The sequence below is a fragment of the Phyllobates terribilis genome, unplaced genomic scaffold (genome assembly GCF_046119375.1).
Source record: "Phyllobates terribilis strain yellow unplaced genomic scaffold, ASM4611937v1 Scaffold_5__5_contigs__length_657084704, whole genome shotgun sequence".
NCBI classification, from domain to species: domain Eukaryota; kingdom Metazoa; phylum Chordata; class Amphibia; order Anura; family Dendrobatidae; genus Phyllobates; species Phyllobates terribilis.
Window position 1 is genome coordinate 289,508,965 of NW_027362765.1, and position 12,608 is coordinate 289,521,572.

General features: G+C 45.1%; 1 protein-coding gene across 1 annotated transcript in view; it reads left to right on the top strand.

Moving 5' to 3' along the window:
* LOC141271540 (uncharacterized) overlaps positions 1-12,608 on the top strand; it is a 140,648-nt gene that overhangs the window by 21,545 nt on the left and 106,495 nt on the right. Inside the window, exons 3-4 of the mRNA XM_073681594.1 lie at positions 1,746-1,893; positions 2,645-2,821. Of these exons, the coding sequence (XP_073537695.1) occupies positions 1,816-1,893; positions 2,645-2,821 (255 nt within the window). The 5' untranslated portion in view covers positions 1,746-1,815. The remainder of the gene's footprint in view (positions 1-1,745; positions 1,894-2,644; positions 2,822-12,608) is intronic.

Here is a 12,608-nt window from a genome sequence, read left to right on the forward strand (position 1 = left end):
AAGGCACAGTAAGTCATGATTGCACGTTTAGGCCTTGCAGGCTTCTCACAGTAGCATGAGCAAGATGCGACCTGGCATTGTCATGTTGCAAAACGGCTTCTAGGACATTTCTGAGAAATGACCATACCGCTGGTTCCACAGTCAAATCAATGTAATATTGAGCTGATAGTATGCCTGAAATAAAGACTAGAGGGGTCTGGCTACTATATAGTATACCACCACACACCATAATCCTGGCAGTAGGACTTGTGTGATGCTCCCTCGTGTAGGCCTCTTCATGGCGTTGCCCACGTGGTCTCCAGACCAACCTCTGGCTCATCACTGAAGAATATAGACCTCCATTGCCATCTTGCTCTGGACCATGACAGCCTTGGAGAGTGGTGGCATGAGGTCAATGGAATACCTCTTGCTGGACATTTGGCTTGCAGCCCACTGTCGTACAAACGCCTTCTGATTGTTTGTGTACACTTTGTTTGACACCTTTTTCTTGATATGTTATGCCTAATTTTACTTGCAGTACAGAGTAAGTGAATCGTTGAACCATTGGTAAGGCCAGTTCTCCGAAGTGTCCCAGGAGCTGTTTTTTAGCACAACTCCAGGCCGCATGTTACTCATGGTATTGTGAGCAGCTTGCTAGAATGGTCTGCATTTTCTCCAGACTTGTCTCTCATCGAGTACACCTGGGAAATCATAGGTTGGTAACTACAAAGCCATCTGTCAGCAGTGGATTTTGATGATTTGCCCAAGTGCATTAAGCAAGACAGAACATTCCTCAGACAACCATTAATAACCTTATTGATAGCTCATGTGATGCTCATACATGATGTTAAATAACTCAAGATATTTTGAAATCTTTGATTCCATTTTTCATCATTTGGAGATCATTAACATGTCTATCCATCCTGTGATTTCCATAATTTCACAACTTTTCCTTCTTAGTGTTTTAATTTGTTGAGAAAAAATCTGGGAATTTAATTTTTTATTATAGGTGTTTGTTACCACTTACAGGGATTTTTACATCCATAAGGCCAAGCCTTTACAAAAGTACCCAGGTTAGAGATGAGTGGATTGCTTCGCCAACCACGGTCAAGGTCAGTTCTCTCTGGCCAATGGCAGGAGCAGTGGCATATCATAAGCCAAGCCTGGGGATTTCAAAAGGTCAGGAAATTGGCACAGCTCTTGCCAACAGCCAGGGAGCATGTATTGTGAAACAGTGTTGCGCTAAGCGATCTGCTCTTCTTTTTCTAAGAAAAGAAAATCGGAGGTAATTTAGAAGAGTAACACTGAGGAATTAAAATTTGAAGCAACTCCGCTGTTAAGATGCCCATACACATAAGATAAATATCAGCCAAACCAGCATTTTCTGCCAACACCAAACAACCATCTAATGTGTATGGTGTTTTTTTGACTCTCCCCTGACAGCAGATGTAAGGGAGCAGAAGGGGTGGGCATGTCGGATTTCAAAATGCTGATCCTTCTGTTATGATGGGATAAACTTCCAAGTGCCCACAGAGGTTCAGTTTATGGTCTATGGCTACAATTCTTTTAATCCACTTTTTTTCAGAATTCTAAAATATTTTCTCTTTTGTGCATAGCTCAAAGGTTCCTCCGGAGAGCTGGATTCCAAGCTAAATACATCACTTTACATTAGTTGTTTATTACCCATTGTCTGTAGATTTTAGGGTTCAGTGACATCAGTTACATATGCAATTTAATTTCCTTTCTGTTTTATTCATGCCAAACAGGATATCTATTACCCGTTGAGGTCTAATTTTACTTTACAAAATAGTCCTGCCCCTGATAGACCCACCAAGGATGGACATGACAAAAAAAATGATGACAGAGAAGATATTAAACCTCACCCTGGAGATCATCTACCTGCTGACTGGAGAGGTGAGGGATTCTTGGAATTATGTCACATGACTGAAGTTGTTGTTTTTTTTTCACACATTATAATAGCATGTCAAAGAAACTACAAGCTTTTTATTGGCCCATCCACAGCATCAATAGAAGAGCAATATTCTTCTATTCACTTCTGCCCCTTCGGTTCTGTAATCTGGGACCTGACCACTACTGATCAAAACTTCTGATATGTCACAATAGCATGTAAAACATTTACTCTTTAACTCTGTAATAATCCGATAGGCAATAAATGATGGCAGTTGTCCATCTCTCCTGGCCTCCAGTGTCTCCTCTGAAGACCCAGCTCTGGGCACTGTCGCACATGACATCTTGATGCTGACCAATATTTTGGGCATGAAGTGTGTGACTTTGCTCAGAGTCAAAGTGGAGCAAAGAAGGGTGAGTAAATGATAGGGGTTGGGACCGGGTTCTCAATATTGGGGTATAATATGGGGTCTGTATTATGGAGTCTGGAGGCTGGATATTGGGGTAAGCCAACTTTTTATACAAAGTTTAACAACAAGTTGTGTTGAGATTTGTTATTTTTGTAGACAATCTTCTATATTGTACTTATAGTGAGGAGAATATACATAGTTTAGGAAGCAATGTCCCAAAACATGTAACAACAAACCCTGGCCAAATTGTTTGCAACTGTGCCACAGAGGCATGATTATATAGGAAGGCATATTCTTGAAATGTACAGTATAAAACAATATTCAATTATGTCCCACTTTATATGCAGGATTGCAAAGTATTGAAGGAGAAATCTGGTGAATGTGTTATTCCTGGTGCATCTGTGGTTTGGAACAGAATGCAGAGTCCCATGATAAAGCCCTCACCTCACTCACTGATACATGAGGAAAATCAAAAGAAAATCCTGGACCTCACCAACAAGATAATGGAGCTGCTGACTGGAGAGGTGAGCGCTGCTGGGAATACAGGGACATTATACAGTAAAACAAGAGATGATGTGTCTGGATGATAGTTTTATAGTTTTAAAGGGAATCTATCACCACATTTGTAGTATCTGACTTACTAATATGTGCATACAGGTTATAGACTGGTGAGAAAAGTCATCCTTGTATGCCTCATATCAAATGCCTTATTGCTGATAAATCATCTTTTATTAGAAATTGTGTAGAGTAGCTGATCACCAAAAGAGGGTATCTTACATATGGGAACATATAATCCCTCTAAAAAATATTCTTTAAACAAGTTGCCACTACTTTTGCATTGATCAGCCAGGGTCCCGCACCCAGCATCCCCGCCGATCAGCAGTTATTGGTGGCGTCGGCCGCCGGCCGGAAGTGCTTACTTGCAGTGTGTGGCCGTCTAGTTGTAGTGGCCGCCACGGGGTAATGCACATCCGCCTCCCATTGAATCCAATGTTTGATCGGCCGGGGTCCCACACCCGGCATCCCCCCCGATCAGCTGTTACTGGTGCCGGCAGCGGCGGCCGCCGGCTGGAATTACTTACTTGAGGTGCTTGAATTCAATGGGAGGTGGATATGCAGTACCCCATGGTGGCTACTACAGCTAGACGGCCAAGCACCGCAAGTAAGTACTTCTGGCCAGCGGCCACCGCCGCCAGCACCTATAACAGCTGATCTGCGGGGTTGTCGGTTTCGGGACCCCAGCCAATCAAACATTGATGCCCTATCCTAAGGATAGAGCATCAACAGAAAAGTAGTGGACAACTTCTTTAAGTATTAAAAACATCAATATACCTGTGTAACATACATTATAAAAAGGTATAATTATTGTAAGGCAGCGCTAGTCATCATAATGGGGAATACTCGCTGCACCGGGTCAATTAAGGCACATAAGCAATGTCCTTCCGATAATTCACAATGCAGTTTATTATTTCGTCATAAACCACTAATCACACAGTCCATCTTAGTATACGCCCGGCATGTTTACACCTATCACCTCCGGGAGCTTCTCAAGTGGCAGACCGGCATATTACACACATCACACTCAGGAGCCTTTCCAGCGACAGATACGTCCACTTGGCTCCCGTTATAGCCCTCGGCTAGGCAACACATAAATGTCCATATAACGCAGCGTTTTACCTTTAGCGGGTTTGGCTGCTACAGTCCGTTTATTCCGCCACCACTGTGGCTTTGCGGCTTTCCCAGGTGGGGGTCTCTAGCCGTCTTCCCCTCGTAGGCTACTGGTATGTCTTCCACACTTGACATCCAGCCTGCGCCTTTCAGGGTTCTGCAACAAGCCGGCTCTCCCTCAAAAGCCACTGACATCCACGCACCGGATCCAGGCACGGCCTTCCAGGTTGCCAGGCTTCACTCTCGGCCTCGCTAGGCTTCACACGAACGGTGTTCCCACACACACGGGAACAGGCCTTATGCCTCTCTCACCGAACCACCTGTCTCAAATTACCAGGGTTTATATATCCTGTGCACACACACACACATACTGACAGGACCTTGCTGATGTCACAGTCATGTGATCAGTCAGCTGTGTGTATAGGTCCTGTGTGCTGTCCCAGTCAGATGTACAGACCTTTACTGTGCATACAGGACCTGTGCGATGTCACAGTCACGTGACCAGTCACCTGAGGGGGAAGGTATATGGTCAGGTAAAACACATCCTAGACCATTACCGTAATGCCAGCAAGTCGCTGCATTACATATCTCCCCCCCTCTGTTCAAACTTGTGGGGTTGAACACATAATATACACAATCACCTCATATCCCACAGCTCATACCGAGACCATGTACTTGTCAATTGCGCTGTTCAGCCCCTGGAATATTAGTCAGTGACATTAGCCCATTCCTTAGGGACCTACCATTTGTCACTGTCACTGACTTCGTCGGGTCACCTTTCCGGGTCGTAACCTTGTCAGAGCTCCCCCACTCCCAGCGGTCAGTCTTACAGCGGTGTGACTCACATGCCCTGGTATCTAAGGTCCGGTTCGACTCCGTACTGTCCCGTCCTCTATGGGGTCGTTTGTATGGGCTGCTCAAACCTGAGTTACTGGAGGTCTCACTACCTCTAAACCCACGCCCACTACTCTCAGGACATCTTGAAAGGTCCCTAACTCCAGCTGTAGCTGTTCTGTTATTTAGGGGGCCCTTTCTCTGTCGGGTCTCACTATTTCTAGACGGCTTCCATCTTCTGCTGCTCAGATGATGCTGTCTATCTACTCGCAGTCTAGCGAGATTCAATTGTTCTACCTCCTGCAGGTAGGTCACTCAGTACTCAATCAGCATGCGTATATATTCTAGGCTTTCTTCTGTTCCTACAGCGGAGAAGGACACCATGCCGTCGTCGTCTGGTATCCAGTCCTGATGATCACGTGGACTGCTTACTTTCACCACACCAGACTTCTTGACCATCATCTGCATGGCTCGACCGCTTCTCCCAATGAGCTTTCTCACCAGAACATGAGGCACCCGGATGACCTCTTCACGCATACTGTGAGCTTTCCTCATCAGCTCCAGTTGTCTAACGGCTTGTTCCGTCTTCAACCGGAGAAACCGCTTCGTGCGAATACATCGCCAATGCATATCACTTAGGATCGCCACCCTCTTCACTGTGACTTTGGTCATGGACAGAACCACCAACTGTTTAGCTTCGGAGGTCAAGTACACCTTACAGGCTCCCACAGCCTTCTTAAACTCTTCATGCACGGACTCACGGGTACATTCTTTCCTCAAATCCTCGGGTACATCTACGAGGCATTTGTACCAAGACGTTTCGGTCTCACCAGTAGTTTCCAGATGATCAACCAGCTCAGGGTTCAGGGACAACTGACTTTCAGCTTCTTCCCCATGTATGCTTAGCCTGAGCTGACTCACAGCTACAAATTCACGAATTCTCGTCTTGACCACTTCCACTTCATATTTATCTTCTGTTACCAGGCTCTTAGCTCTCCTCAGGTCCACCTTCTCATGGTATAAGGGAGTGAGTGCAATGTGTTTGCCCTTTTCCTTCTCCAAGGAGGCCTCGTTCCCCGAATGATACTTTGTCAGGCGACTTTTGAGCCCGGAAACCTCTTCCTCTAGTTCCGTCACTCGCCTCTCAGCGGCCCGTCTCTGAAGCTCTTCCTGCTTCAACTGCTCTTTTAACAGTAGAGTTCTCTCAGACCTCTCTTGCTTCAAATGGGCCTGAAGCAATTCCTTGAGCTCCCTGATCTTGGCTCTTACTTCCACCGAATCATCCAAGCTCGCATCACTCGAGGAGGTATCTGCTTCATACCTCCCATCACCAGCGGCCAACTCCTGGCGCTGGTCTGTGGCTTCTCCGATGGACTCCTCCATCTTTTTCCGCTCAGCTTCCATCTTGCTGACTGTTTCTTTAAGGCACGTCTCCGCCCTCTGGAGAGTTTCACAGGACATCTGTAGCTCCTTCACCTGAGCTTCCAGACCTAGGGTCTTTCCACTGAGATCATCATTCTCCTCACGGGTCTCTTGCAGAGTGGTCTCAACCATTTGGTGCACTTGCTCTGCACCCGCCTTATCCTCCTCTAGTTTTTCTTTTACCTTGAGGAGATCCTCATAGTCTCTCTTAAGTTGTTGCAGTTCCCTACCGAACTTTTCATCACACTCCTTCTTGGAGTCACACAGCTCCTGATTGAACTGTTCGCGCAATCGTTCTAGGTTTTGTTCACGCCCAGCAACTTCATGCTGCAGCGCCTCTTTGAGGGCATACAGCTCTAACTGTACCAGGGAGAAGCGATCTTTCACCTCGCATAACTCATCTTCACACACCGCTTTGTCAATCTGTAATTGAAAAACCTCCTCCTTGATTTTGCGGCGGTCCTCCTTAATTCCGTAGAACATTTCCTTCCAATGGTTAATTTCCGCGTTGCTTCCCTCCATGTCTCGCTGCCAGTTCCTCATAACCAGGTATATTTTCTGCTGCTCAGACTCCAGGTTCAGCTGGTCTGAGGACACGTTCCCCAGGTTTTCACATAACTGCTGCATGTCAATCTGACACTGTGGCCTGATAGGCTCCAGCTCTTGGTCATGACTGGCCGCCTCCCCTTTCAGGGCTGTCGGATCCTGATCCGTCAGTCTCAGTACCGTACCGAGGTTGCTACTGGCAACGTCATGTCCTCTTCTACCTCTAAAGGAGGATCCACACTTGAAGCATAGGCACACAGTACTATATTCTCTTTATTTTCATTTTCAGGGAGTACTACCGGAGCAACCTTTTTGTGGCCCTTGCGCCGTCGACGACGAGAGGGGGACTCTCTCCCCTCGTCTAGCCCCTCCTGACCGAACTCACTTTTTACTTTCATAGTGTCACAGTCAGCTACGGGGTCTGTGTCACTCCCCATGGTGTTGTGGACTAACAGGTCACCTCCCATTTTGATGTCACCCCCTTCTACTGGAGTTACCCCGTTATCAACGGTCACACTGTCATTTTTAGGAGGTACCAACCCACAACCAGTAACAATTTCCAGTTTTCTGCAGTCCACACTCTTGTGAAAATCCGCCCCTTTTTAGACTCCGCCCCCTTTTTAACAACCACACCGGCAGGGTAATTTTTACACAAAAAATCAGCAGTAGTCTTAGGACTCAGTTCACAACATCTCTTACCACCTCCCCGGGCACTCTGGGACAACACTGGCGCCCCCGGAGAGTCCATAGAATGGTCCACTGCCGCCATTCCATATGGTGTCCACAGCTCCTGTGGTTCCTGCACCATGTCCAGTAAAAGTTTCCCAAATACCTGCTCCGGTCCCAACCGGCCCTTCAATCGCTCAATAGCTCCAGACAGATCTGCTGTTTTGCTCACAGCCATCGCGGTACGCTGTTCACACTAGAACTTCACCGCTCTCCCGGGAAAAAATATTGGTGGCCCCGCCGAGCCACCGCAAACCAGGTTTGAGTGCGACGATAATCTTCGCAACCCCGCCGAGTTGCAGCCAGATGCTTTTAATTTCGTAAGCCGAGCCACAGCAAACCAGGTTTGAGTGCGACGCCAATCTTCGCAACCCCGCCGAGTTGCAGCAAACAACCGGATTTGAGTGCGACGACAATCTTCACAACCCCGCCGAGTTGCAGCAAGATGCTTTATCCACACTCGTCGTCCTGTGCCGTTGCCCCTAGCAACCGGTTGTCGTTGCCGCTAGCAACCGGGCTGCCGTTGCCCGCATTCTCGAACCATATGTAAGGCAGCGCTAGTCATCATAATGGGGAATACTCGCTGCGCCGGGTCAATTAAGGCACATAAGCAATGTCCTTCCGATAATTCACAATGCAGTTTATTATTTCGTCATAAACCGCTAATCACACAGTCCATCTTAGTATACGCCCGGCATGTTTACACCTATCACCTCCGGGAGCTTCTCAAGTGGCAGACCGGCATATTACACACATCACACTCAGGAGCCTTTCCAGCGACAGATACGTCCACTTGGCTCCCGTTATAGCCCTCGGCTAGGCAACACATAAATGTCCATATAACGCAGCGTTTTACCTTTAGCGGGTTTGGCTGCTACAGTCCGTTTATTCCGCCACCACTGTGGCTTTGCGGCTTTCCCAGGTGGGGGTCTCTAGCCGTCTTCCCCTCGTAGGCTACTGGTATGTCTTCCACACTTGACATCCAGCCTGCGCCTTTCAGGGTTCTGCACCAAGCCGGCTCTCCCTCAAAGGCCACTGACATCCACGCACCGGATCCAGGCTCGGCCTTCCAGGCTGCCAGGCTTCACTCTCGGCCTCACTAGGCCTCACACGAACGGTGTTCCCACACACACGGGAACAGGCCTTACGCCTCTCTCACCGAACCACCTGTCTCAAATTACCAGGGTTTATATATCCTGTGCACACACACACACACATACTGACAGGACCTTGCTGATGTCACAGTCATGTGATCAGTCAGCTGTGTGTATAGGTCCTGTGTGCTGTCCCAGTCAGATGTACAGACCTTTACTGTGCATACAGGACCTGTGCGATGTCACAGTCACGTGACCAGTCACCTGAGGGGGAAAGTATATGGTCAGGTAAAACACATCCTAGACCATTACCGTAATGCCAGCAAGTCGCTGCATTACATATACTGTCAATTGCAAAGGACCCTAAATTCGACTGATATTGGTCAACAATGTGATAAGGTCCCTTCTTAATGATATATGTACAATATTATAAACAAGACAACACCAGAGTCCTGGAAATCCCTAATAGAATACCTAAGCTGGTACTGCCTAGCTGCGGAGGTTGGCTCCCTAAAAGAAAACAAAATATGGTGCCCCCGCTCATTGGTGGCTTTCCCTACCTCACCCTGTTATGCCCTATTCTAATCAAAATGTCAAAAGAGGTAGGAGTAAAGGTTAGGTTATAGAGATGAAAAGAGACATATCTATTTTTAATAATTAAGATCCCTTAATAGTAAGATGGCTGACAATGATAGTAGAAATCTCAATATTGGGGTAATAGAAAACTTCTCTTTAGCTACTTTTGCCTCAACGCGTTTCCCTGTCCACTCGATTCATCAGGAGGCTTGATAAATGAATCTGTGATGATCTATAATCACAGGCTGATTCTGGTCTATTTCTTTTAGGGTGCCAACCTCCGCGGCTAGGCAGTACCAGTTTAGGTATTCTATTAGGGATTTGCAGGACTCTGGTGTTGTCTGGTTTATAATATTGTACGTACAGTAGTGTTCAAAATAATAGCAGTCCAATATGACTAACCAGATTAATCACTGTTTTTGGTATAAATTATATCACCACATGTCCAACAATTTACCAGTTGGTGCAGTAGATTCTAAGAACACCAACAGACTCAGCACTCATGATCTGCATGTTTTTGAGTCTGTGTATTTGAATAATTAATTGAAAGGGGGTGTGATCAAAATAATAGCAGTGTGGCGTTCAATTTGTGAGGTTAATCATTCTGTGAAGAAACAGGTGTGAATCAGGTGGCCCTTATTTAAGGGTGAAGCCAGCACATAGAATCATAGAATCATAGAATGGTAGAGTTGGAGGGGACCTCCTGGGTCATCTGGTCCAACCCCCTGCTCAAAGCAGGATTCACTAAATCATCTCAGACAGATATCTGTCCAGCCTTTGTTTGAAGACGTCCATTGAAGGGGAACTCACCACCTCTCGTGGCAGCCTGTTCCACTCATTGATCACCCTAACTGTCAAAAAGTTTTTTCTAATATCTAATCTGTGTCTCCTCCCATTCAGTTTCATCCCATTGCTTCTAGTCTTTCCTTGTGCAAATGAGAATAAAGCTGATCCCTCTACAGTGTGACAGCCCTTGAGATATTTGTACACAGCTATTAAGTCTCCTCTCAGTCTTCTTTTTTGCAAGCTAAACATTCCCAAATCCTGTAACCGTTCCTCATAGGACTTGGTTTGCAGACCGGTCACCATTCTGGTCGCTCTTCTCTGAACTTGCTCCAGTTTGTCGGTCTTTTTTAAAATGTGGTGCCCAAAACTGGACGCAGTATTCCAGATGAAGTCTGACCAAAGAGGAGTAAAGTCCGATAATGACTTCACGTGATCTAGTCTGTATGCTTCTGTTAATACATCCCAGAATTGTATTTGCCTTTTTTGCTGCTGCATCACACTGTTGGCTCCTGTTCAGTCTATGATCTATTAGTATACCTAAGTCTTTTTCACATGTACTGTTGCTTAGCTCTATTCCTCCCATTTTGCATATGCTTTTTTCATTTTTATTGCCCAGATGTAGTACTTTGGATTTTTCCCTGTTAAAAAACATTCTTTTAGTTACTCCCCACTGCTCCAGTTTATTTAGGTATTTTTGAATCCTCTCTCTCTCTCTTCTCTAGTGTTAGCTATCCCTCCTAGCTTTGTGTCATCAGCAAATTTAATCAGTTTACCCTCAATTCCTTTATCTAAATCATTGATAAAGATGTTGAACAATACAGGTCCCAGGACAGAGCCCTGTGGTACCCCACTTGAGACATTCATCCAACTGGATGTGAAGCCATTTACGACCACTCTTTGAGTCCGATCACTAAGCCAGTTATGAATCCACCTAACAGTTGCCTTGTCCATTCTATACTTGGTCATTTTTTCAATAAGGATGGTGTGAGATACTTTGTCAAATGCTTTGTCAAGATATATTATATCTACAGCATTTCCCTGATCCACCCAGTCAGTGATTCTGTCATAGAAGGAAATTAAGTTAGTCTGACATGACTTGTTAGTTACAAACCCATGCTGACTCTGGTTAATCACTTCATTCTTATCCAGATACTTACATACATGTTTAATAATTTGTTCAAAGATCTTTCCTGGTATACAAGTCAGACTCACCGGCCTATAGTTCCCTGGGTCCACCTTCTTCCCCTTTTTGAAGATAGGAACAGCATTTGCTCTTCTCCAGTCTTCTGGGACTTTTCCTGTTCTCCAAGAATTTTCAAAGATTATGGAGAGTGGTTCTAAAATTTCTTCTACTATCTCCTTCAGTACTCTGGGGTGTAATTCATCTGGACCTGGAGACTTGAACTCATTTATGTTAGCTAAATATTCCCTCACAATCTCTCTTTTTACAGATAACTTGGATTCTTCTATTCCTTTAATAGGACAGTGAAGATCAGTTGATGTTACATTTTCTTTCTGAGAGAAAACATGCAAAATAGGAATTAAAAAGTTTGGCCTTCTCAACATCCTTTCTTACCATTTGACCATTTTCATCCTGTAAAAATCCTATAGCATCTTTGACTTTTCTTAGAAATGCATGTTGTACATGCATTTCTCCTTGAAAGCCTGAGAAATATGGGTCGTTCGAGACATTGTTCAGAAGAACAGCGTTCTTTGATTAAAAAGTTGAAAGCAAAACCAGAGAGACATGGAAGAAAACGGAAGACTACTATTCGAAAGGATTTAAGAATAGCCAGAATGACAAAGGCTCAGCCAATGATCAGCTTCAGGATGATCAATGACAGTCTCAAATTACCTGCGAGTACTGCAACATTTAGAAGACGCCTGCATGAAGCTAATCTCTTACCAAGATGTCCCCGCAAAGTCACACTGTTTAAAAAAAAAAAAAGACATGTACTGAAGCAGATACAATTTGCCAAAGAACACATCAACTGGCCTAAAGAGAAATGGAGAAACATTGTGTGGACTGATAAAAGTAAAATTGTTCTTTTTGGGTCCAAAGGCCGCAGACAGTTCATCAGACAACCCCCAAACCACAGTACACTCTGAAGACAGTGAAGCATGGTGGGCCTATTTACCACATACCAGGGATCATGGACCAGTTTACATATATTAAAATACTTGAAGAGGTCAAGTTGCCTTACGCTGAAGAGGATATGCCTTTGAAATTTGTGTTTCAACGAGACTGCAACCCTAAACACACCAGTAAACAAGCAAAATCTTGGTTCCAGTCCAACAAAATTGAGGTTATGGAGTGGCCAGCCCAATCCCTGGACCTTAATCCGATGGAACACTTGTGGGGTGACCTAAAAAATGCCGTTTCTGAGGCAAAGCTAACAAATGGCAAAACATTGTGGGATGTAGTCAAAGCATCCTGGGCTGGAATAACAGTTGACAGGTGCCAGAATTTAGTTTACTCTATGCAACATAGATGTGAAGCAGTTCTAAAAACTGTGGGTATACAACTAAATATTAGGCTAGTGATTCACAGGAATACTAAATCCTCAAAAAAAAGTACATATTTCTCTTCATGTTTTGAATTAGAAAACAGTGTGCAATGTTCCCAGTGCATGGAAATAAAAACTAGTATAAAGATTTT